The 24,781-nt window shown below is 41.6% G+C and overlaps 3 protein-coding genes across 4 annotated transcripts in view; all 3 read left to right on the forward strand.

Moving 5' to 3' along the window:
- Positions 1-1,171, forward strand: part of eif3ba (eukaryotic translation initiation factor 3, subunit Ba) — a 6,895-nt gene extending 5,724 nt beyond the window's left edge. Inside the window, exons 16-19 of the mRNA XM_086082052.1 lie at positions 1-54; positions 157-265; positions 349-461; positions 708-1,171. The exon at positions 1-54 is cut by the window's left edge and continues 24 nt beyond it. Coding sequence (XP_085938178.1) covers positions 1-54; positions 157-265; positions 349-449 — 264 coding nt within the window. The 3' untranslated portion in view covers positions 450-461; positions 708-1,171. The remainder of the gene's footprint in view (positions 55-156; positions 266-348; positions 462-707) is intronic.
- Positions 1,172-2,014: 843 nt separating this feature from the next.
- On the forward strand, positions 2,015-10,446 carry LOC147169584 (carbohydrate sulfotransferase 12-like). The gene is made up of 6 exons (XM_086082053.1): positions 2,015-2,171; positions 4,794-5,405; positions 5,471-5,613; positions 7,623-7,751; positions 7,831-8,023; positions 9,743-10,446. Exons 2-6 carry the CDS (start codon positions 4,932-4,934, stop codon positions 10,016-10,018), a joined length of 1,215 nt encoding a protein of 404 aa, XP_085938179.1. The 5' UTR covers positions 2,015-2,171; positions 4,794-4,931; the 3' UTR covers positions 10,019-10,446.
- A 666-nt stretch (positions 10,447-11,112) lies between these two features.
- ern2 (endoplasmic reticulum to nucleus signaling 2) lies at positions 11,113-23,991 on the forward strand. Of its 2 annotated transcripts, XM_086082887.1 has the most exons (24): positions 11,113-11,403; positions 12,522-12,639; positions 12,723-12,756; positions 12,953-13,025; positions 13,106-13,178; positions 14,088-14,210; positions 14,289-14,390; positions 14,522-14,581; positions 14,658-14,880; positions 16,372-16,450; positions 16,594-16,744; positions 17,932-18,074; positions 18,156-18,338; positions 18,418-18,562; positions 19,029-19,133; positions 19,203-19,290; positions 19,363-19,552; positions 19,683-19,779; positions 20,731-20,930; positions 21,013-21,160; positions 21,439-21,566; positions 22,807-22,930; positions 23,114-23,181; positions 23,285-23,991. In XM_086082887.1, exons 1-24 carry the CDS (start codon positions 11,338-11,340, stop codon positions 23,465-23,467), a joined length of 2,904 nt encoding a protein of 967 aa, XP_085939013.1. In that variant the 5' UTR covers positions 11,113-11,337; the 3' UTR covers positions 23,468-23,991. The 2 variants fall into 2 exon arrangements, with proteins under 2 accessions (XP_085939013.1, XP_085939012.1); XM_086082886.1 differs by having other exon boundaries at positions 14,088-14,390.
- The last annotated feature ends 790 nt before the right edge of the window (positions 23,992-24,781 follow it).

The raw sequence follows: 24,781 nt of genomic DNA on the forward strand, positions 1-24,781 counted from the left end.
TACTCCAAGATCTTTGAGCAGAAGGATCGTCTGAGCCAGTCCAAGGCTTCAAAGGTGAGATTTTGCTTGTCTCTTGACATGACGAGAGCCATTCCACATACTTGAGTTTGTGACTCATCGAAGTGAATATGTGATTGTGTACGTGTGTGTGAGTAGGAACTGGTGGACAAGCGCAGGGCCATGATGGACGAGTACCGTAGCTACAGGGAACAGGCGCTGCAGCTCTATCAGGAGCAGAAAGAAGCCCGCGTGGAGCTCCGAGGGGGTGCGGCCACTACGCTATTTCATCATTTTCTTCTACAGCTCCGATCCGGTATGCTGACGCGTGTATTCTCATGGTTCTTTTAGGAGTGGACACTGACGAGTCGGACAGCAACGTGGACGACTGGGAGGAGGAGACCATTGAATTTTTTATCAACGAAGAAATCATTCCCATTGGAGATCTGTAGTCCCCTACGCAGGTAACACACTATGGGGTGGATTTACTGTGGTGTGATGGAATTGGAAGTCAAACGCATGACCAAATTACAGAAATCTATCACGCCTGTTACTGGTTTGATCCGTAACATGTCAGAAAATAGACCCCAAAAAATGTGTTGACTGTTGACTTGACTACTGCGTTATTGATAGACCACAACAAGCACATCATATCGAGGATTTAAATTGAAATATCGCCACACACTCATCCTCCATCTTCTCTCACACAGTCCATCCGTTTTTGTGTGGAAAAGAGAAGCAGCGTCATTGACTGGAGAAGGACGACGACCACGCAGTGAATTTTGGGGTTCTACATCACCAGCCTCAACATTCACCCCTAGTGACATCATCAGAGCACGCCTGGCGGATCAACGGCCACATTGAGGGACTCATCACCCGCCCCCGTTTTCTTGCCCTTTTGTGGAACTTGATATTTACTAATAGCACTCCCTGTTGTTTAATTGGAGTCTGGAGTGGTTCCGGAACTGGCCTCTCTCTCATCATGCCGGCGTGTTGTTGGCATGTGGCGCAGAGTGCCGTAGCAGCAGGGTGGGGAGGTGCTAAACATATAGCTTTGTTAGTGAATGTGCTGATGTGGCGCTATAGTGGCTTGTATCCTCCTCCTTTCAGACTAGTCTTTCACACAGGGAGGGGGTGCGCAGCGGGAATAACTTTAAATAAACTGTCGGACGAGCTTGTTTTGTAAGTCTCTTTATTACGTCTGCCATTAGAACTTTTATTTTTTTCATGACTTAATTTCTGACATATCACGGGAACAAAATGAGAAAATGTTACTGGTTGGGTGGGTACACTGGTGCAGCTAAAAATATAAAAAATATTAAAAATATTAATGTTCTTTTATTTCAGTAGTTAAATTAAAAAAGTGAAACTCATTCAGTACATTTTTTTTTTTGGTGGTATATTTATGTATATGTATATGTATATATGTCAATTCCAGTGTGTGCCCTGTGCTGTACTGTTAAATATACAAACAATACAATCTTTCAAATTCATAGCACTTTTAATAGCTGCAACTTATGCTCAGTTTGTATTATGTATTGCTATTTATAGATTTTTTAGGGGTTTATAATGGATTAAAAAAAAAAAAAACTTTGCCCACCACCCATTTTCGTACAAAACGGAAACTGAATATTTGTCAGCGGTTTTTTGTTTTGTTTCGTTTTTAACCCACCGGCTGGTCCGTTCCCCCGTGAATAGAGGGTGTCTACTGTATAACGTAAATAAGCTTTTTTGTGTTTAATGGGATTATATTAGTGTTACGGTCTGACTAACTTAACTGTACTGTCACGATACACAGAATTGTGTACTTTTTTGGTTGCCATTTTTCTCATTTTTAGTGAGCTGAACAACAGTATTGGAGTATTTGATATTACAGCTTGAGAAAATACATTTAAACAATATGTGTATGTATATAAATGACACGGTACATTATGTACTGTGCTGTCATATTAATATGCGTGGTTTCGCTTGCGTGTGCGTGTGCGCACGTTCGCGGGCCAAATCTCGCGAGACGTGCTCCACTTTCTTGTGGCGCTCACGCCGCCTCAAGTCCGAACCTCGAGCACTCCCCACAAAGCTTCCCGCCTTGCCGCTCTCCTCACCGGGCTGAAGAACGGCCACACACCGCTGTCAGTAGACCGGACCGACCGGCCACCATGGAGCTCATCTGCCGGGTAAGTCCTAAAATCACAACGACGGTTCTTTCGGTGATTTGAGGTATCTATTGAATTGATATCCGTAAAGCTTATACGAGATTTAACAGCCGCCGTGATGCTCCCGGTGTGAAGGGAGTGAAGGGAACAGAAGCGGGCTTTCTTCCTTCCCTCAATGGGGAAGGATTCGCGGGGGGAGTTGGGCTTTTTTTTTTTCCTCGGCGGCTGCTGCTGGATGTGATGGAAGAAGAGCGCCAAAGTGTTTTTACGCATGAAAGGCCACATTGTAGCACGTTTATAGGCTTTAAGTAAGCGTGGAAAACAAGAGGGGGAAAGCAGCCTTTCCGAGGGCTAAATTACAATAACAAGATATCCTTCAATTGATCACAACGTTCGGGATATTGTGGCCAGTCACGATGCGTGTGTTTGTGCAATGTGACACTTAGTGGATGTTCTTCAAATAGAAGCATCAAGTCAACGTGGAGTGTTTGGAAGTGGAAAGAAACCACAAGCAAGGGGAACAAAAACAACAATTTCCCTCCTTCAGTAGCAGGCTTTGTTTGCATGGGTTCTCTCTGCCTCTTTTGCTTATTTTACCAGCAAAACCAGGCGTTCCACCGGCAGATGTTTTTTCTTGCTTCCACGTATAAAAATAAATAAATAAATCTTATACACTAGTGCTTCTGAAACTTTTTTACACCAAGCACAACCTAAGAAAAAAAACCAACCTGTAGCTTTTCAAGAACCGGCGTTATGGTCAATGTTAAAGTTTTATTCTTAAAATCTGTATGTACTTTTTTTGTAAGCCACTATAAAATTAACACCACACTTAAATATAAGGAAAAAAACAAACTGTACCAAACAATTTGAAAAGCTTACATGCATATGCATTGTAATTAAAAGTTAATACAACTGAATTGTAGCAATGATTGATTGCCTTTGAATGTATTGCCCGTAAGAGATTAATTAAAAAATTTTTTTTTTTTAAAGCGCCTAAATAAGTGTTAAAAAAGTGTTAAAGATTGAATGGAAATATATTGAATTTAAAAGTTGTGATTTTTTTTCTCTCCATTTTTATATCCTCTTTGACAAAAAGATTTCGGCCTGTTTTACTGACGCTTCTCCTCTGTTTTTTTTCTGGTGGTGTCCCGTGAGATTTTCCTAATGTAAAAATATGTGCCTTGGCTCAACAAAGGTTGTGAAACACTGGTCTAGACTGACTCCGGCGAAGGTGATCCGCCCCCTCGCCTCCGTTTGTTCGCATCCCCGTGACAGCCGAGGGCCCACAGTAGAGCCAGTGTACTTCCCACAGCCCCTCGGGGACACTTCCACCCTCCCTACGAAAAAAAAAAAAAGGACAAAAAGACCTCACCAGTGTAGAGCGTTGTGCAATTATCTAACACTGTCCCTGCATTGTATTTTAATCATGCTTTGTTTGGATGCACTGCAGACAGGCGGGGTGGATTAGGCGAGCACATTTTGTCCTTCATTTTTGCAGAGGACACTCGTTTCATCTGGCACAATATTTTGGTGCGCATTTACGACCGATTACGACTCTCAGTCTCAGGGCTCATAAAGACAAGCAAGCATTCACTCTCACATTCACAAAAGTTCAGATGAGATTCGAACCTGCACCCGAGAACTGTGAGACAAATGTGCTAAGTAACCAAAGTAATCCAAATATCAAGATTTCAATGAAATCGCACGCTTCAAAATGGAGATTGCAGTGACAGATGTTAGAAATTGGTTGTGAAGAGAGCACAGGGAGAATTTTCTGGATTACATGAGAGCAGACGGTGTCCTACTTTAACATCCTTGTATACTGATCCTTATACATGACATTTTGACATTATGCAGAAAGGGGGGTGGATTCTAAACCCTTAATTAATTTTATTCGGAATTCAAGTAAACCCCTCCATCGCGTGTTTTAGGTTTTCAGTCCTGCTATTTTGCGGATTTTTTAACTATTTTGATCAAACTTGTTTATATTGGGTGTAATTTCACTATTGACCACTAGATGGTAGCACACTTACTTAGATTGAAACAGTGTAAATGTGAAAGAAGAATGAAACGGGAAGTACTTCAGCACAGCCTACTTTTAGTTGAAATTATAGCGTGACATTTTGCCATGATCCTGCCTTTTATGCCTACAGAAAGCAACAGTTGTAGGTTAATTTTATCATGTGCATTTGTGGGCATGATGTATATTGTGAGATGATAAGTTAAGTTTGTTATTTTGGAAAAATGAGATTTGTTTACTCCGTACTGGCGGTTTGGCAGCCGTGGAAGCACAGGTTATTTTCAATTTTAAAAAAAATAAAAATGTAGCTATATATTTTTTGTTTTGCTTGACCCCCTCCCCCCTTTTTTTTTCTGTTAAAAATGCAGATTGAATGTTTATCTGTGTTTTTTGAAGAATTGAGTTTTAGTTTGTTTTGCTTTTCCAATGCATTTCACTGGGTGTCAGTTGTACGCAGATTTGTGCTATTCTTAGGCCGGCCCAGTCCTGATCCATATTTAGGATATAAAAAGACGACTCAATTGTTTCACTGAAACTGCTGTGACCTCATTCAACACTTGGACTCAATCAGTTTGACTGTGTTTATATTGTAAAGTCTGAATCACATTTCCTGCCTGTTTCAGCTGCAGTTGCTGAGCAGGAAGTGTCCCCTTCCGTGATAGACGTCCTGCGCCATGGAGCTCAGATAACCTCTTCCTCTTTTCTGCACCAATCTCGGTCGCCCCCCCTTCCCCCCTCCCCGGAGCTTCTGCACTTTAACCATGGGAACGTGGCGCGGCCTGCGCGTGGCGTTCATCCTGGGCTCTCTGTTCGTCATCCTGCTCATCATCGCCTACTGGGACGACGTCGGCGGCTTCAACCTTTACCCTCTGCGGGACCGCAAACACGAGCGTTGCCCTCAACCCTCAACGGCCCCCACGCTCCCGGCCCCCACGCTCCCGGCATCCTTCGCGGGACCGTCCGGCACGACGTGGCCTCCGACGGGGACGAACAAAAGCGTGGAGGGGAGAGAGCCAGCACAGCTGGGAAGAGAGGACGCCGTGGAGGATGAGGAAAGGGACGAGGGCCGGGACGGAAGTGGAGAGCAGATGGCGAGGAAGCGGAGGATCATGGACGTGTGTTCGGGGATGGACTTTCCAGGACGGACACGTGCATTCGAGCAGATTCCGAACAGGGAATTGGACCACCTGATAGTCGATGACACGCATCAGATCATCTACTGCTACGTTCCCAAGGTAGAGAATATCGTGATGTGCAAAAACAACAAACTACAAACCATGACGTTCCCGTGTGTGTTCAGGTGGCGTGCACCAACTGGAAGAGGGTGATGGTGGTCCTGTCTCAGTCTCTGGTCTCGCCTGTCTCAGGAAAGCCTTACACTGACCCAGAGTTGGTTCCCTCGGACCTCGTACACAATTCCTCGCTTCACCTCACTTTTGCCAAGTATGATGCATGTTAAGACAGTATTGTGCATTTGTATGATTAGTTTATGTATTGTTTTACAATTTTTCTTAAAGGAGGTGTATGTAAAAACAAGTCCATGTCATTTTCACCCAAGCCACTACTAGAGAAAAACAAATCTTCCCGAGAACCTCTTAGCTGCCCAACAAAGAGCCTGATGTGAAGTCCGTGTACAGTTTCCTGCCGGCTGTCCTTCAAAACAGACCAAAAATCTTCTAGGTGCTGGCATAGCTCTATCAGCTCTATCATATTCATATCATATCATACCCGTGACAAGAAAGCAAAGTGTCGAGAGTCTATCTCCCTAATTTTGATCTGTTCTTCGCCTTGTTGAAATCGGCTTCTTACGTGACAATCAGGACATGTTTTTATGGTGAAATGAAAACTAATAAAGTAAGTATATATTTATGTGGAAGTCTTAAAACCCATTATGTGTTGGTAGCTTTTCAGTTGCAGTGACTCAATGAGTCACGTGCCTTTAACATAGCAAATATTTGCATTCAAGGGCTTGTTCAGGATTTGAACCCGGGACCTCTCAATCGCAATAATCATACTCCTAGACCAACAAGCCTTGTTGTTTAGGGAAGGAAATGGCATGAAGTCAGAGGCTGCCGCTATACCATTTTGGAGAGCAGGATTTGTTTCCTTTTAACAAGAATATGACAGAAGTACGGAAGTGTAATGCATTCACTTGGGGGGGGGGGGGTCTCCTGTTTTTCTGACTAATTTTTTTGTGTATTTTTTTCCTCCGTTTTTCTGAATATTATTTTCTGTCATAAAAAATGCTGAGAAACAGGGGAAAATATTCTGAAAAACATAAAATGTATTAAAAAAAATATTCAGAAAATAATTTTTTTTAAACAGGGTAAAAAAATCTGGAAAAAACAGAAATAAATTACTCAGAAGAAAATTGGAAAAACACTATTCAATAAAACAGAAAAAATACAAAAAAAACGAAAATAAAACAAAAACAACCCCCCCCCCAAAATACTCCGAAAAACAGGATATTTATTTCTAGTGAATGCAATACGCTTCCGTACCGCAATGACTTTAACTTGACATTTTTGTACTTTACAACCCCCGACCCCCACCCTGTAAATAGTAATGTGAAAATTCAGCCATACTGTTGGCAAGTGGACACTATTTGTGAGGGTTTACTAATACTGCTGCACTCTACTCAAAACCATTTACACCATTTAATACATTGAGTATGCATATGGTTTCGAGTAGGTACGATAAGGCTTTTGGGAAATACTGACCTTCAAAATCAACCTCTTAAGGGTTGATGAAACCTGATATTAATTGCATGAATGTCCGTTTCTGACCTTGTATACGAAAATACAAAACAAACTCCGTAGAAAAATCACTGACTTGTTCTATAATTACTTTGTAATATTATTGCAGGACATTTTGACATTGCTGTTAACTCCTAATCTCCGCTCTGTCTTCAGTTCGACGTGGGAGTGAAAAGTGAATGCACGTCCCCATTCCTCCCCTGACGTGATACAAAATTTTCCTCTGTGCGGCGTGCGTGAGAAGCTTCCACCATAAGATTTAGAGGACATGTTTTGCCAACCTCCATGGGCCAAAAATGAGTTATTTACTGAGCTGGAAGGAGAGAGTGTAAAGGGCAAGCGGCACAGGCGGATCTTTCTTTGCGAGTTGGTGTCAGCAGCTCTCCGTGTTTGCGTGACCTGTCTCTTATCTGACTCCTCTCATGACACATTTGGGCCTTCTTCTTCCTTTTTTGGCTTCAAAATGTGGATTTAGAGCGACTACTTTTTATTTCAGAATTTTGAAGAGATTATTTTTAAAAGGGAAATCAGCCCAAAAATACTTTATAATAATAATAATACTTTGTATGTGCCCCGACTAATCTAAACACAGAATTTAATTCTGATTACGACTACTCAAGAGCGAAGTACTCATACCGGTGTAAAACATCCCAACAAAAAAATGCTAACCATTTTTTACGTATATGTCCACGCCAGGTTTTGGCGCCATTATGGCTCTCTGTCCCGCCACCTGATGGCGCTCAAGCTCCAACACTACACCAAGTTCCTGTTCGTACGGGACCCCTTTGTCCGCCTCATCTCGGCCTTCAGAAACAAGTTCGGAAGGTGTGACGAGTCGACCAGAGCCACGCCAGGATGCGTGACCGAGTCGTTCAACCTGCTTTGCTTGTATTGTGACATTCAGGCCCAACGAGGACTTCTACCGCCAGTTTGGCTCGGTCATCCTGCGTCGCTACGGCAACCTATCAGGGAGTTTGCCGGAAACGGCGGCTGAGGCGTTTGCGGCCGGGATCAAACCCACCTTCCAGCAGTTCATCTCGTACCTGCTGGATGCGGAGACGGAAAAGGAGAGCGTCTTCAATGAACACTGGCGCCAGGTAATACATTACATAACATATTACGTTACATTAGAGTGGAGCCAAAGCCTTCCTTGTGTGCCATGACAAAAGTACTTACACTCTATAATTAAGTAGAAGTATGGCTACCTGTCTTAAAAAAAAAAGACTGAAGAACAAAAATCTAATTACGTCGCATGGAGTTTTTTTTTTTTTTTTTAAAGCTAACTCAACTGTTATGCTATCAAAATGTATACCCATAGCTTTGCTAACATTTGAACTGACAAGCTAAACATAAAACACATACAGTAGAATCACATAGAGTGTATTTTAAACAACACAACTTTGCCTTCATAAAGTAAAGTTTAATATGTAAACAGGATAACTGTGTGGCAGTTACAACTCTTTACTTAACATATGTTTCAAGAAAAACAACGCAGCTCCCGTAGACAGACAATATAACATACGATCGTGATATTTTGTTAAAACTGACTAATATTACGAGCCAGTTGAGAAACTCTTCTTCGTGTCTGCGTTATACTGCCTCCTGGTGGCCAAGCCATGAACACCGTCCACTGAATTGATGCCAAAAATGTGGAAAAAAGGCACAACTGTGAAAGTAAAAAAGTTGTCAAAACAAATGAATACTCAAGTAATGTGCATAACATATACCTGAACTTGAGCACAGTAAAGAAGTATGTGTTCAGTACATTACTTCCCACCTACTGCTTGATCATGAGTAAATAACCAGACGAGTGTACCAGTGACCTCATGCATGTGTTTCCGCTCTACTACTTTATATTACTGCCATAAAGTGTACAGTGTGCTAATGTGAACTCTATTTTGGCAGGTGCAGTATTTCAAATAAATGCACCTTTTTATGCAGTTTAGCTTCAAGAATGGCACATTTGGGACATTGCAGCCAACTGTACCTCACAAAGCAAATAAGGTTGTAGATTTAATAGCCATAAATAATAGAGCAAAGATAACAATGCTTAGTTTTGATTGCCATACAACATTGGAAAACTTTATAGGTTTCGGGGTCAGTCTCATAGGGCTCGTTCGTCAAATGTTTACTATAATTGCGTTCGTTGTTCAAGAGCAGTGGTTCTCAAACCTTTTACGGCAAATACAACCTCAATTTTTTTTTTTTTTACTGCAGCTCTCCAAGTTAACCATAATGACCAACATTCAAATACAGTAGTGTAGTTAGCAAAAAATGACATTTTTGTTGTTAGCCACTTTATTAACCATTTTAGCCATTAGGCACAGTTTGAACACTAACAACTGCAGATTTTCACTGTTTGCGAGCCGGTGTTGTCCCTATTCCCCGCGAATAGTAGCCTACACTTACATTTTGAACATTAAAAAACATTTTAGTCACTTCCAAATTTCACCTACTTAAAATTGAAATATGGAACTTTTTTCCCCAAACTAACTTTACAATAAGCTTTTTATTTGACCTTTTATGACTGAAATGCCTTCTAATTAGTAGATTAACACCTTAGCTGTTCACAATGGGTACTCCTGCCAATAGTTTTCAGACTGGATTCGGGTTAGAATTTCCCGGGCCCTGTCTGCGGATGTGACATAATGTGCGTGGCGTGTATGTGAAGAACGGTATGCGCAGTTTTATTTTTCGTCAGCAGGTGGCAGTAACGATTCGAAATAGAATATTCTATGTTCAGACGCGTCAATGAAATAAATCACTGATGTGCTGAACGTGACCATTTTCCCCACATGTGTGTTTATGGATTTTAGGTTTACCGTCTCTGCCATCCATGCCAGGTGAAATACGACTTCATCGGGCGACTGGAAACGCTGGAGACGGACGCCGAGCACCTTCTGAAGCTTTTGCAAGTGGATCATCTGCTGCGGTTCCCCTCGGGGGCGAGAAACCGAACCGCAGCCAGCTGGGAAAGGGACTGGTTCGCCCAGATTCCGGTTTCAATGAGGACAGAGCTGTACAAGCTTTACCAACCAGACTTTGAGCTGTTTGGCTACCCCAAACCTGACAGCGTCCTACACCACCAGTAGCACCAAAAAGAAAAAGAAAAAAAAGAAGCCTTTCAAGACCACGTCTGCTATGCTGTTTGTTTGAGCAAATACCTCATGAGACAACAAGTGCCTGCCAGTATTATTTTTGTATTTTTGTCTGAGTTGGGAATGAATACAGCTAACTCATTTCAAAGCTACTCTGGTACACTTCGTTTGCCCATGTTAAAGCACTTTGGTGGGTTTGTTGATAAATTATAAGTTGGAAAGATATGAGACTGGGACTTATTTTGCAGGTTAATAAAAAAAAAAAAAGATTGCAACAATTAGAATTTTGGATACCTTGATTGAAAGAACTGAACTTTCTTGTCAGTTTTTCCACTTTTCCAACTGTAACACAACAATCAAGGGTTTCCCAAAGTGTACAACATCCATCCATTTATATATTTTGTTTAGCGCTGCTTGTCTCGTAGATAGATAGATAGATAGATAGATAGACAGATAGACAGATAGACAGACAGACCACCAGGCTCCCTCACATCTCACGCAATTCCATCTCACTGCGCATGTGCACAGTTGCCTTAGGAAAACAAACTTGTTGGCACGTTGTAAGGAAAATTAAGCTTAATAAAGCAAAGAGAAGGCGACAAAACATTTTTTAAATCCAAGTCTACTAAAGGCTAACACTAAATGTGTTTTCTCAAATTCACAATTTATAGTTGATAAACATTAACATTCAAAATATTTGCAGTACGCAGAATGCGAACCCAAGAGTGGGTTTGTCTCTCATCAAATGACGCCTTATACGCCGTTTTTAACAGGTCTGTCCTAAATGCAGCCTTTTTGTATCAAGCTTAAGTAACCCTTCAAATACTGTGCCAAATTGTTGTGAAATCCTGTGCGTGGGTCAACGGAAGGTCACAAAGTGAAGAATGAGCGCATCGACCACTTTCTATTGCACAAAACGGCGCACGATGACGCTGTCAACTGTCGTGCTGTCTTTTTCCACGTGTTCCAGACTCTTCCCAAAACCCCGCCCATTCTGCGCCTTCTCCCTTCTCCTATTGGCCATGAGCACCTGTCACTCAACACGAAAAATGTTCCCTCCCACTTGTAATGCTGTGACGTCACTCGGCCGTCCCAAACACGGAAATGCGCATTTACCGTTGCGTTGCGGTTAAAATAAGTTGAAAAATGATAGCGTTACAGTAAAAACCCCGCCATTTCCGCCTCTTGTGATGTTACACGGACGCTTTGAAACTACACGGACGTGTGAACCCCGCACTGAGATTTTAAGGGGCAATTCGACCTTTGCTTTTGAGTTCAGTTCGTAGCCTCGAGGAGGAGGTGGGTGTCATGTCATGGGGGCTTTGGGGTGCCTGCTGCTGTGCCTGCTGCTTCTCTCGTGGGAAGTCAAAATATCACAGGTGAACTTTTCATTTGTAAACTTTTTTGATGTGGTTGTCACTCATGTCGTTTGTGTGTTACTAGTAACAGTGAGGGAGGCGTTACAAGTGGGCTTTCTTGTCTTAAAAGTTACATCATGTACATCAGATAACTTAATCAAAGTGAATAACCTTGTAATATTTGGCGCTGTAACCCTTACTTGCAATAACTTCATCAAGCCTGCGACCCATTGACCACCAGAATGCTGCATTCTTCATTTGAAATACTTTTCCAGGCTTTTACTGCAGCCTCATTCAGTTCTTGTTTGTTTCTGGGGGGTTCTCCCTTCAGTCTCCTCTTTGGGAGGTAAAATGCATGTTCTGTTGGGGTAAGTCTGGTTGATTGACTTAGACTTCACTTAACTGACTTTTTCCTCTTGATGAAGTCTTTTGTTGTGTTGGCAGTGTTCAGCACCCACTTGTGTTCTCTTTCAGGATATCCCATTCCAAATGTTTGTATTGGCTATGCCCAAAGTTTGTGCAATTTGATGAATTTGGCTTCTTCTCTGAGCTTCAAAACGATTTACTTTTCTCAGGTCTTCATGTTTGTTTAGCAAATCCAGTTTTCACAGGTAAAACTCAAAGCTAAAATCCAGCTCATCTCATATTTTAGGCAATCAATCTAAAAAGCACCCATTAGTGATGTTTTCCAATACTTTTGCTCACTTGAAAAGTGTGTGGGTTCAAACAAAAGGTGATCTGTCCTGAGTCGTTTAACACATCGAGATGTAAAATACCATGAAGTAAAAGATGGAATTCAGAGGTGACTGTAATTGTGTGTGTTTAAACTATCTTCCCTATGACGAGTGAAGAAAGAACACCATGTTCTTACACTCATGCACACCCACGTAAATACACACACAACCAAAAAAATATATGGGGAAAAAGACCTTCGCATGGTCCTTCTACTGCTCAATTGTGAAGAGGACTCTTGTGACCCAGTTGTAAGCAAACATGGGAGGGTTGAATACACCCTCATGGAGAGATGTTTGTCAGGATATCCTGCTAAATGAGGAACTCGGAATGTTTTAAGGGAGTAGAATCACTGGAGGACCTGACACTAACCACACGCCCTCTCATGTGTTTTTTATTGCCGTCAGGTGGCGGGGGTCAAGGCTGTCACCCTCCCAGAATCCCTTCTGTTCATCTCCACGCTGGACGGAAGCCTGCATGCTGTCTCCAAACAGACAGGAGACATAAAGTGGACCCTAAGAGAAGGTTTGTATGACAGGGGAGTGTTTTTTTATGCCATATTTGCAACCATTTTCTTATAAATATGCCTTTTTTTTTCAAATTGCCAGACCCTGTTATACAAGTGCCCATCAACATCACTGAGTGAGTAACACACACACACACACACACACACACACACACACACACACACACACACACACACACACACACACACACACACACACACACACACACACACACACACACACACACACACACACACACACACACACACACACATATACAAACATACACACACTCATGTACATAAGACACTTGTCATAATGTGTTTTCTCAGGCCCAGTTTTCTCCCGGACCCCAACGACGGCAGCTTATACATCCTCGGTGGCAAGCACAAAGAAGGCCTGATGGTGAGGAATGAAGTGCTGCAATATTTTTGGTGTTCAATTCTTAATGTCATCTTGGTGATGTGATGTGATGTGTTGTCCAGAAACTTCCTTTCACCATTCCAGAGCTGGTTCAGTCGGCTCCCTGCAGGAGCTCCGATGGCGTCCTCTACACAGGTGAGGCGAACACTTTTGCATGCACCCCTAAACCTACCACATACACTCTAAAAACACTTGGGTCAAAAGGAACCCAATTATGGATAAAAAAATGGACCGATCCTCTACTTGCATCAGTTTGACCCACATTTCTGTGTTCTTTTATGCATTAAATGTTTTGTTTTGTTTTCTTTTATTTTGCAGAACAACCCAGAAAGTTTTGTCAAATTTACCCGAGTAGATGATCTGACCCAACTTTCTGTGTTGTTTTATACAAAATTGCCCAATTTTTTTAAATTATTTTTTTTAACCCAACATTGGGTCTAATTGACCCAAGTAGAAGATCTGACCCTACTTTCTGGGTTGTTTTATTCAAAATTAATTAATTATTATTATTTATTTTTTGGGGGCGGAACAACCCAGAAAGTTGGTTCAAATTGACCCAAGTAGACAATCTGACACAAAATTCTGGGTTGTTTTATATAAAATTACCCAAGTTTGGACTCAAAAGTTGGGTCAAATTGACCCAAAAAGAGGATCTGACTCGACTTTCTGGGTTGTTTTATACAAAATTATCTCTCTTTCCCCCCCCAAAACAACCCACGAAGTTGGGTCAGATTGTCTCCTTGGGTCAATTTGAACCAACTTTATGGGTAAAATTGGGTAAAAAAATTGGGCCAAGTTGTATAAAACAACTCAGAAAGTTAGGCCAGATCCTCTACTTGGGTCAATTTGATCCAACATGGGGTACAAAATCGGGCCATTTTGTATAAAACAACCCAGAAAGTTGGGTCAAATTGATCCAAGTAAAGGATCAGTCCATTTTTAACCATTAATTGGGTTATTTTTGACCCAACTGTTTCTAGAGTGTATGTTCAAAGGTCATCCGTGGCACTAACGGAGTTACAAAATAATATCTTTTTCTTACAGGCAAAAAGCAGGATGTGTGGTTTGTCGTTGATCCTGAAACGGGAGCCAAGCAAACCAGTCTAACCACGTCCTCGTCTGATTACATGTGCGCCAACGCTCCTCTGCTCTACATTGGACGCACAGGTGAAACACACACTTACACAGTCGCACACTTTGACCACGTATTCATCCCCACTACGGTAATTTGTTTACTTTCTGCAGAGTACATGGTCACCATGTTCGATATAAAGAAGCAGGAGCTGCGATGGAATGCTACGTATAATGACTACTCTGCTTTGCCTTATGATGAGAAACTCAACTACAGTAAATGTTCACGCTTCAACTTTCTTTTTTTTTTTTTTTTAAGTATCAGTACACTGGGCAACCATGCTTGGAAATCAATAAAAAAAAAACATTATAAAAGTATGTATTTGTGTATGTGTTTCCCCCTCCAGGGATGGCTCATCTTGTGTCCAGTGGCGACGGCCTTGTGGTTACCGTTGACAGAGAGTCAGGTAAGGACTTCCGTTTGGAAAACAGATCTTCATGACCACCTCAGCCTAAGCGAGATCCCGACTTGTCGTCCTCAAGGTGACGTGCTATGGAGTCAGGACTACGGCTCGCCCGTGGTGGGCGTCTATCTGTACTCGGGCGACTCGCTCAGACACACACCCCACCTGTCGCTGGCTGTCGAGACGTTGCGCTTCCTCACCTTCTCCTCCTCCGTCGCCGGCGGGCAGACCAATGTCCATTCCGCTCTGAAGTGGAGCTATCAGTTTGTGAAGGAGGAAGCCAGCGCACAAACGCAACTTGTGTAAGAGTCGCACATGCACACATAATAATATATACGAGTGAAAAAGACAAGAGACTTGAAAGTGTTGTGATAACAATTAGTGGTAGGAGTAGTCATCACATAACCCGTTCATCTCGCACATGACAAAGTTTTTATTATGGTTCTTGTTAGGGCAATTTAAAAGGTGGAGAAATGTTTGGCAACATTTAGGAACATCTGGGAATTTACTGGAATCACAAGAAGACATTTGTTAAAATTGCAGGTTTGATTAAAACATCCTGCAGTACAATCTTTGTTATACAAATGTAGTTGAAGCTCAGTAATTTTTTTATTATTTGGCACCTTTAATAGCAACTTGTGTCACTCTGGTTCAAATCACTCCATTTTGGCGGCGTAGGACATTTTTGTTTGGTCTCAGTACGGCTGCTGTAACCATGACAACGGCAAGCCGCAGGTCAGGCTTGCAACAAAGTGAGTGGCTTCTCTGTGTTAACAAGTTAGGAACATTATTGCTACATTTAGTGATTTCAAAACAAGCGACTGGCAACAAATCAAGCGACTTTTTGTGGTGTTAGGGCCTCCTGGAGGCTCACAATGAACACAGGTTTTTAGAACAAGGCATATAAGGAAATTATTGACTTGGTTGTTTGATTTTTACTTGAGCCACCAGCGGCCTAACAAACTGCATATGTCCAAGCAGAAATTCCCATGCAAAGTTTACTATATTTTATTATTATTATTATTATAATTTTTATTTATTTTTTATTTATCTTTTTATAAAGAGCTCAGTATTGTTCATTCGGAAATGTCATCATCATTGATCTTTATTTTTTATTTTTTTATTATTATTATTATATATTTTTTTTGTGTGTGTGGGTGAGTATGTGTATGTGTATGTGTGTGCGTGCGTGCGTGCGTGTATTTGTTAGCTCACCAAAAACCTATTAGAAAAAATCTCATACCGTTCACCTAAACCGAACACTGCCGTCAGGAGACCCGAGGGGACCAAAGAAAACCAAGGTGAAATCCAGCAAAGTTTACTATAAAAAAATAGACTATGTGCAATTTCTGCAGATAGTCTATTGCTAATAAAAAATAAATAAATAAATCACTAAATAGCGCCACCTAGGCATGCAGTACCCTCCAATCATTTACATGGAAAACTGGAACTAATGATATCCATTGGAAAAATGCTAATAATAAATAAATAAATAAATCACTCAATAGCGCCACCTAGGCATGCAGTACCCATTTACTCAATAGCTGTTGAAAATGGCTCAATGAGTCAAATATCCCTTTAAGAGCTTCCAGCATTCCCACAACTAGGATTGAAAAGGAGGCGGAAACTGAAAAAAATATGATATACAATACAATGCATAACTTCAAATTAAAAACATTTTTTTTTCAGGGACTCACAAGTATTACGACAAAGCAACAATTGTAAATTCAACAATTAAACTATAAATATATAAATATTTATAAAAATGTACTTTTCTTCTCTTGCCCTTTAAGGCCCACTCTCTACGTGGGAAAACTGGACTCCCACCTCTATGCTTCCTCTTCCCTCGTTCACCGTGGATTCTCCTTAGTGGTGAGTTGAGTTACAAATGTATTTTCCATCACCGTCCCAGCCAAGATTTGGTGGCGATGCTCCCGGCCTCGCGCAACAACAGTAATATGATATCACATGCTATGCTGAGCTGATTCAATGGTGAGCCCTTGTTTCCATGGCAGCCTCGGGGGCTGACCCTGGGCCGGATTGAAGGTCCGGAGACGGCCGGTGTGACGGTCAGCGGGCGAGGGGAGTGTGAGATCTTGCCGTCCACCGACGTGCGCTATCCTCCTGGGAGCACCAACAGCCTCAAAAATCACTGGTTGTTCATAGGTACGAGCATACTCTTACACTGAACTGGACTGGACCAGGCATGATGAAGGTGGAGTTTTACTTTCACTTAATTGAGGAAGAAATTACATAAAAGTAATAAAAATAATTGGAATAAAGATGAGTGAAGAAATTGCTTAGTAATTATCGGTAATCCCGTATTTAGTATACCGGTAATGTTTAAAAAAATAAAAAAATAAAATAAAAGTATACCGGTAATGTGTTGTTAGCGTTGCAGACTTAATCCTCCTCAAGTGACTCTCCATTGGGAAAACACAACCAAAGTCTGTGTCCACTTAGTCCTGCCGTGCGCTCAATAAAAGAATAGCAGACAAAGCTCAATCTGGATTCTCAAGCGAGAATGGTAACGAATTGGACAACATATAATAATGTTTGCATCATTTAAAAGCTTGATTATGGTCATCTTGATTTTAGGAGAATTGAACCTTGTGAATATTGTCCGTTCAAAATATTGTCAATTGTATTGTAAATTGGAAAGTGTTGTTTCTTTTCTTTTTTTCATTAGTATGAGTAATTTCATGATACCGATAATCTTGAAGTGACATATAATCACTCCGATAATTACATTTACAGGTTGCCTTACAGGATATTGCTAAAATAATCTCTATAATATAATAAGTAGACCATTTTTTGTAACTCTCTTAAATTGTGTCTACATCAGGGCCGAATGATTTTGAAAGTAAAATTTTATCCCCCCCCAAAATAAAATATTGCGATTAAGATTTATTATGCGATTATTTTTCAAGGACCTCGTGTTTTTTTTTTTAAACAAACATAAGCACTAAATTAATTGGTATTACAATAAACTGTCATATTTATTATACATAAATGTTTTGGTCGTATGCCTAAATAAAGGCAAATAAATCATGAATTAATACCAATGACATTAATTTATCTACTTCAATTAAGAGTTGTTAACGTGATAAACACTTTGACTTGTTATGACAACAAATCAAAATTGCCAGTCATAAATCAGATTACAGCAATAATACAAACAAATCTGTGGCACTTCAACTTTTCATGCCTCACGAAACACTGATATGTTAACATATGGACTGCACATCTTGAGCGATGAACTTATCCAGACACTAAATACTGTAGATAATATATATATATAAATAGATCAAAATGAAGTGTTTTCTTCCTTCCAAATATCAAATGTGCTGCAGGCCACCACGAACTCCCGCCAGTAGCGCACACTACCATGTTAAGGGAATCCCAGGTCAGCCTGCCGCGCTCCGGTGAAGCCGTCATCCCTCCCCGTCCTGCTACCTCGCCATGGTCGCGCACCTCCAACTACGACCAGTACCACGTGAGTCATCCTCATCCGAGGCCATTCATCTACTTTCTCAAACCCGTCCATCTCCCTCTTCATGTTTCTCCAATCCTTCAGTTCTGGTCAGTTGGCCGCAGCAGCGGTGGCAAAGATGACGGCGGAGGTGGCGACGGGAGAGAATCGGGAGGGTCCCGGAAGTCGGTCGCGGTGCGTCCCGTCTTCATGACGCAGGACTGCCTGGCTCTGGCTGTGGTGACCGTGCTGCTGGGAGGATGGCTGGCATTTGCCTTCACATATAATGTGAGTCAATACAATTACAAACATTTACCTTATAGGATATCTCTAACGTGATATTGTGTATCCGTATGTTTCTTTCCAGCGAGCATCCAAGAAACTTAAAGCGCTGCAGCAGCAACTAGAGGAGGCATTTGAATCTTGTGTCCAGCGAAAACAGACCAACACGCCGACGCCGACCCTCGATTCTTCCGAATCTACACTTTCCACCAACACGAATGTCTCAAGTGGTAAATGAGGGGAAATTGTTCTTGTGTATTCTTCATATAATGCAAAATACCAATATTTTTATTATATTTTATTATATTATTGTGTGAAGGCTGGAAGCCTTGGCTAATTGATTAGGTACGCCCAGGAATCCACCCCCCACCCCCAACCCTTGTCTGCCCGGGGCAGCGGCCATCTTGGCCAAATGATTAGGTACACCCAGGATTTTCGACCCCCTGCCTGCCCAGGGCGGCGGCCATCTTGCCCAATTCATTAGGAACGGCCAGGATTCTCGCCCCCGCCCGCCCAGGGTGGCGGCCATCTTGGCCAATGGATTGGGTACGCCCTAGATTTTCTAAAGGATCACATTTCCATCACTTCAAATTACCATCCAGATGGGATTTTAAAGTGTACTGCGGTGTGCTGAACAGAATTCGACCACTGTGTGAATAAAACATAGGCTGCTTCTTCACTTCTTTGCCTGTCCAGACTCCCAGCATGCACCGGCAGACATTATTTTAACGTCTTCCCATGACAGCAGTACAGCCTCAAGTACGGACAGCAACAACACGGCAGGCCAACAAGCCGCCACAGGTAGCAACCCAAATGTGTGTTATTTTCTTCAGATGAGTTTGATTTATTGGCGCTCATTTCTCTCGGCAGAAACCAGCGAAGAGTTGCGCTTGGGTAAGATCTCCTTCAACACATCTGAGGTCCTTGGGCGCGGCAGCTCGGGAACATTCGTCTTCAGGTATGTGTGGAAGTCGCCGTGTACGCCCACCGAGCGATCAATAATCTCGCCTTGGTGTTGTTCGCGACGCAGGGGCAACTTTGACAGCCGCCGCGCCGCGGTGAAGCGAATCCTCCCCGAGTGTTTTGAGGTGGCGGAGCGTGAAGTGCAGCTCCTACGGCAGTCGGACATGCATCCCAACGTCATCAGGTACTTCTGCACGGAAAGGGACAACCTCTTCACGTACATCGCCATCGAGCTGTGCGCCGCCACTGTGCAGCAGGTAAGTTTGTTTGCCCGACCGTGACTATTACCATCTGTCACTAATATTCTTTATTACATTCAAAATGTTGTTAGGAAATTGTCAAATATAACTGAAATGTATCTTTTTGATGTTATTGTTTTGTCTTCAGTATGTGGAGGATCCATCGAATTTTCCCGACCTGAGTCCAATAACGTTGTTGGAGCAGACCATGTGTGGCCTCTCGCACCTGCACTCACTCAATATAGGTTTGTGACACACACACACACACACACACACATGCACACGCTAAGGTTGTAACGATACATGAAAGTTAAGATTTGATTCTGACATGCGGTTCAATACATGGTTAGATTTTTTTTTCTTTAAACTGTTCACCCTTAATATTATACTTGTTTTAAACAAGAATTTCACCTTTGAATTAGGGCTGTCACTATCGAAAGTTTTTAAAAGCCATTATCCTATCGAATATTTCATTGAATAATCGCACCCCCAACCCCTCTTTTTTTAAATTAATATATTTGTTTGTTAATCCACTAAGGTTGAATGTGAGTCGAATTGATTCATTATCTAATGTACATATGAATAATTGAACAGTAACAGAATTAGCCTATGCTAAACGGTTAGCAATCGTGATTAGCATTAGCGCGCTCGCGATTGCCATTTAAGGTAAACAAACACTAACCACCGTTTAGTTTACACATACATCGTAATCATTACATCTAAATGAGTGGATTTAACTACCAATTATTATCGTATGTGCATGAGCATTATAAACACCCACAGAATTAGCATATGCTAAACACTTAGCAATCGCGTTTAGTATTAGCGCGCTAGCGATTACCATTTAAGGCTGATCTCTGTAACAACTTAACCAAAAATATTTTTACAATTGTATTTATATTTGACCATTGATGACTGAAACATCTTCTAATTAGTGGATTAACACCTTAGCTGTTCACAATGCAAGCCTCTGGCTGATAGTTTTCAGACATCATTTGTCATGTGAGCATTGTGTATGTGAAGAAGGGAAAATGTAGTTTTATTTTTCGGCCACAGGTGGCAGTAGTAATTGAAAATTCAATTTTCTGCGTCCAGTAGCCTTAAGGCAAACAAATACTTAATATGAAGTTAACAAAACAATAAATGGCCTCAGTGTTTTTTTTCCCCTTTTCTGCCTACCTTCATCTCTCATCCAGTCCATCGGGACCTGAAGCCTCGAAACATCCTGCTCTCCTTTCCCTGCGCACTGGGTAAGGTCCGAGCTCTCATTTCTGACTTTGGGCTGTGCAAAAAGATCCAGGATGGTCGACAAAGCTTCTCGATGCGCTCGGGCATCCTCGGCACCGAAGGCTGGATCGCTCCCGAGCTTCTGGAGAACGTCTCTGGCAGCAAGCCGGTGAGTCTGGCATGTTTTCTACCGAATCACGTAAGTGTGTTTGCTTTCCTTCGGCCGGCTCAGCGCTCTCACGTCTCTTTAGACCGCTGCCGTGGACATTTTCTCAGCCGGCTGCGTCTTCTACTACGTGGTCAGTGGGGGTAAGCACCCGTTTGGCGAGACTCTGATGCGGCAAATGAACATCCTGTCTGGGGATTATTCACTCTCACAATTCATGGACACTATACACGGTGAGGATGGATGGTGGGTGCATGTCTGCTTTTTTTTTATTATCTAAAATTGTCCATTATTATTACCTCCAATGTGAATTTTTACATTTAGAATTTATTTATTTATTGAATGTATGACCAATGGTTATTATTTGACCCTATTGCCAAAATGTTGAGTACTAAATCCATCATAGCATGTGTTCAGAAATATATTTCAACCCTATTGTGGTCACCTTTGCGTCCACTGGACAGTAATGCAATTCCAGTGACTAATCTCCAGCAATGTCTTGCCTCATCAGAAGACGTTGTGGCTGAGGACCTGATCAAGCAGATGATCAGCGCCGAGGCGGAGTCTCGTCCCTCGTCCGCCCGCGTGCTCAAGCATCCGTACTTCTGGAGCCCCGAGAAGCAGCTGCTCTTCTTCCAAGTCAGTTGCCGCACTTACTCATGCTTTAGTCACTTGTTCTTGTTTGGAATTTGCCAAACACTCCGCGCAGCCACGTTGACTCATGTCTGAAAAGTGACAGCATTCGGAAACTGGCAACAGGATTTTTGTTTTTGTATGAAAATGTGCTCAAGGGAATTTCTCCAGACAGTTTTGCAAAATATGTTAAGTCACTTTATGGACTGTCCACAGCCAATCAATTGGTTATTTTATTATTTTGTAGTTTCATGTTTACTATTTGGCGGTACAGTGAGCATGTCGTCAGCTCCAGCCAGGCAGTCACATGATTGCCACAAAGTCTTCATTGAACAATTTTCCAAAACAATTCACATACAGTATTCATTAAGGGTCTGCCAAAGTTGATGATTCTCATTTATAAAGATTCAGAATAGATTTTAAATGTCCCAAAATCGACTTTATTTAAATTATTTTATAGTGTCTTGCCCTTGTATGTGTGTGCCTTTTATTGGGTGCGCTGTTCATGTTGTACATGATTTGGCCACTTAGGGGCAGTGTGGTTCCGCGCGCTCTGATACACTGATAAGTTGTAGCCACATTAGAAAGTAGAAGGAAAAAGTCACAATCAAATTGTGCCAATAAAAGTTTTTTTTTTTTTTGCAGCTGTATGCATTCCTGAAACGTTTTGTAAGAATAGCTGTGATAAAAGTGCTGTGACTAGCGCGCTAATTAGCATTAGCAAGTCAATGGCACTTTCCATTGTGCATTAGCCTTGAGCTAGCTATGTTCGGGGAAACAAGCTAAACAATTGATTGTATTTATTATATAAATTATAGTCAATCAAATCATATTGAATCAAAAATCGGTGCCTAAGCGAAAATCGATTCTGAATCTAATCGCAGGCCCAAAAATCTGAATGGAATCGAATCGTGAGACAGTCAAAGATTCCTACCCCTAGTATTCATGTCCAGCCCAGTTTGGAGGAAATCTACCGTGTGCTTGCAGTGAGCATTTGAAAGCAATTTCAGGTTAACATGAAAAATCTCTGCTTGTATTGGCTGTAATTATTTATGTCCTCACACAAGAACTTAAAATGAGAAACTGCTATCAAAATCAGAATGTCATCTGTACGGAAGAGGATTAGGGCCAGTGAAGAAAGAAGAAAAAAGTTTGGCAGGATTCTCACTTTAAAGTCCGAATTTCTAAATATATTTACTTTTTTTTTTTTTTAATGTTGTTGCTGCACGTGTGTCTTTCCACACAGGATGTAAGCGACCGCATTGAGAATGAGCCATCCGATAGTGAGATTGTGGTGAACCTCGAGCGCGAGCACCGAGGGGTGGTCCGTACTAACTGGAGGCTGCACATCTCCACGCCCCTGCAGATGGGTAAGGATGCACATCCATGTGCAGTGGAAGCAAAAATGACCTGCCACTGATAATTAAGGCCACAAAAACATATTTGACAGTGAATCAGTGGTCCTCGGCAGTCGTTGGCGCTATATTGCGGTTGTTTGACACATGGGTAAACCATACAAAGAAAATATATTTCTTCTTCATTTCCCTCTTCAGACTTGAGGCGTTTCAGGACATACAAAGGCAGCTCGGTGCGAGACCTGCTGAGGGCCATGAGGAATAAGGTCAACCCGCTCGCTTCTTTCCCGTAAATCCTCTCGATGCTCGCGTCCTCCTAACGGGCAATTTTTGTTTATTTATTTGTTTGTTTGTTTGTTTGTTTTGCAGAAGGCTCACTACCACCAGCTGCCGCCCGAAGTGCAGCACAGCCTGGGCGAGCTGCCCGATGGTTTTGTGCGCTACTTCACCTCCCGTTTCCCGAAGTTGCTGATGCACACACACACTGCGCTGCAGGGCTACGCCCAAGAAAGATCGTTTCACCCCTACTACATGCCACCCGGCGCCAAGTAGAAGCTACACCCATATCACTCCTCCTCCTTATTGCTTTTGTAAAGCTGTTACAGTTTTTTTTTTTTCTCGATACACCTAAAGTTATTTTGGCTTGGTTTGTGTTATTTATTTTAACAGATATGAGAGCGGACGTGCGCCATGATATGTTCACTTGCATAACATAATGAAAAGAATCTATGAATTTGCAGTTTTAAAGCGAGTCCAATAGGTATTAATAATAGCACTTGTTAACGGCTTTTGTGAAAGCTCATGCACTCCTGAAGGTAGCGACACTGACAAAACATACCAAGACGTCAAATACGTCTCCCATTGATAACCACTGTGCTCAACATGACACCTGACCTGACGTTTTTACTCTGAAGCTGACTTATGTTTACTTCTCCTTTTTTTTTATTTATTATCTCAAAGTTGTTTTTGCGTGAACTCGTGCCTGTTACTGCACACTAAAGATTTGTTCTGCTGTAGAACCAATGTTGAGGGATTTCTTGATTTTCTAAATTAAATTTCTACTTTGTGCCAAAGAATGGAGTGTATTGAGTTTTTTTGTTTGTTGTCCTTTTGTAAAATGAGATCGGGAAAAGGAACACTTGCTTGTTCTTATTGCTGTATTTGTTTTGCTTTATCCAATCTCCATAAAGTTCCATAAAAATATGAATCTGAAAAATCTGGAAGTTACAGCATACCTTTAAATGTCGTGGGCAAATTTGTTGGTACCGCTCTGTTAATGAAAGAAAATCCCACAACGGTCACTGAAATCACTTGAAACTTACAAAAGTAACAATAGATAAAAAAATTTAATAATTTTGAAAATAAAACAATATTATGACTTCTGAATTGCTGTTCAACAGACGTCTTAAAATAATAATAAAAATAATGAAACAGCCCTGGACAAAAAAAAAATGGTACCACAATTTAATATTGTGTTGCACAGGCTTTTGAGGCAATCAAACAATTTCTGTAATCGTCAATGAAACTTAGGCTATGCACCTGTCTCTCAGGTCTTCTCCATTCGGCATGTTTCAGCTCCGTCCGAGCTCATAGAAGGCCACTTCAGAATAATCCAATGCTTTTTTTCGTAGCTATTCTTGGGTGGTTTTGGCTTTTGTTGGCTGTTTGCCAACAGTCTACTTACTTTAAATGGTTTATTTTCTTGTGGAAAAACTGTTAATGGAAATGTCTCCAGAATTGCTTCAAAACAAATTAAGTCACTTGGTGAGCTGTAAACAGGCCTCAATTGTCTTTATAATAATGAATACTTTTGCGTTGGCGTACACTACCAACGTCACTTTTATATGACCCCCCTCCCCACGCTTA

Source organism: Leptonotus elevatus, chromosome 8 (genome assembly GCF_054856555.1).
Source record: "Leptonotus elevatus isolate MCC_2025b chromosome 8, RoL_Lele_1.0, whole genome shotgun sequence".
In the NCBI taxonomy this organism is placed as follows: domain Eukaryota; kingdom Metazoa; phylum Chordata; class Actinopteri; order Syngnathiformes; family Syngnathidae; genus Leptonotus; species Leptonotus elevatus.

What these genes read in the sequence shown, in the direction of transcription:
- LOC147169584 (XM_086082053.1), top strand. Translation starts at nt 4,932, where the DNA reads ATGGGAACGTGGCGCGGCCTGCGCGTGGCGTTCATCCTGGGCTCTCTG. An exon ending in TCTACTGCTACGTTCCCAAG is followed by an intron (nt 5,406 to 5,470) that starts GTAGAGAATATC and finishes GTGTGTGTTCAG; the next exon opens with GTGGCGTGCACCAACTGGAA. An exon ending in TTCAGAAACAAGTTCGGAAG is followed by an intron (nt 7,752 to 7,830) that starts GTGTGACGAGTC and finishes TGTGACATTCAG; the next exon opens with GCCCAACGAGGACTTCTACC.
- ern2 (XM_086082886.1), top strand. Translation starts at nt 11,338, where the DNA reads ATGGGGGCTTTGGGGTGCCTGCTGCTGTGCCTGCTGCTTCTCTCGTGG. An exon ending in AGCACAAAGAAGGCCTGATG is followed by an intron (nt 13,026 to 13,105) that starts GTGAGGAATGAA and finishes TGTGTTGTCCAG; the next exon opens with AAACTTCCTTTCACCATTCC. An exon ending in ATTCATGGACACTATACACG is followed by an intron (nt 21,161 to 21,438) that starts GTGAGGATGGAT and finishes TTGCCTCATCAG; the next exon opens with AAGACGTTGTGGCTGAGGAC.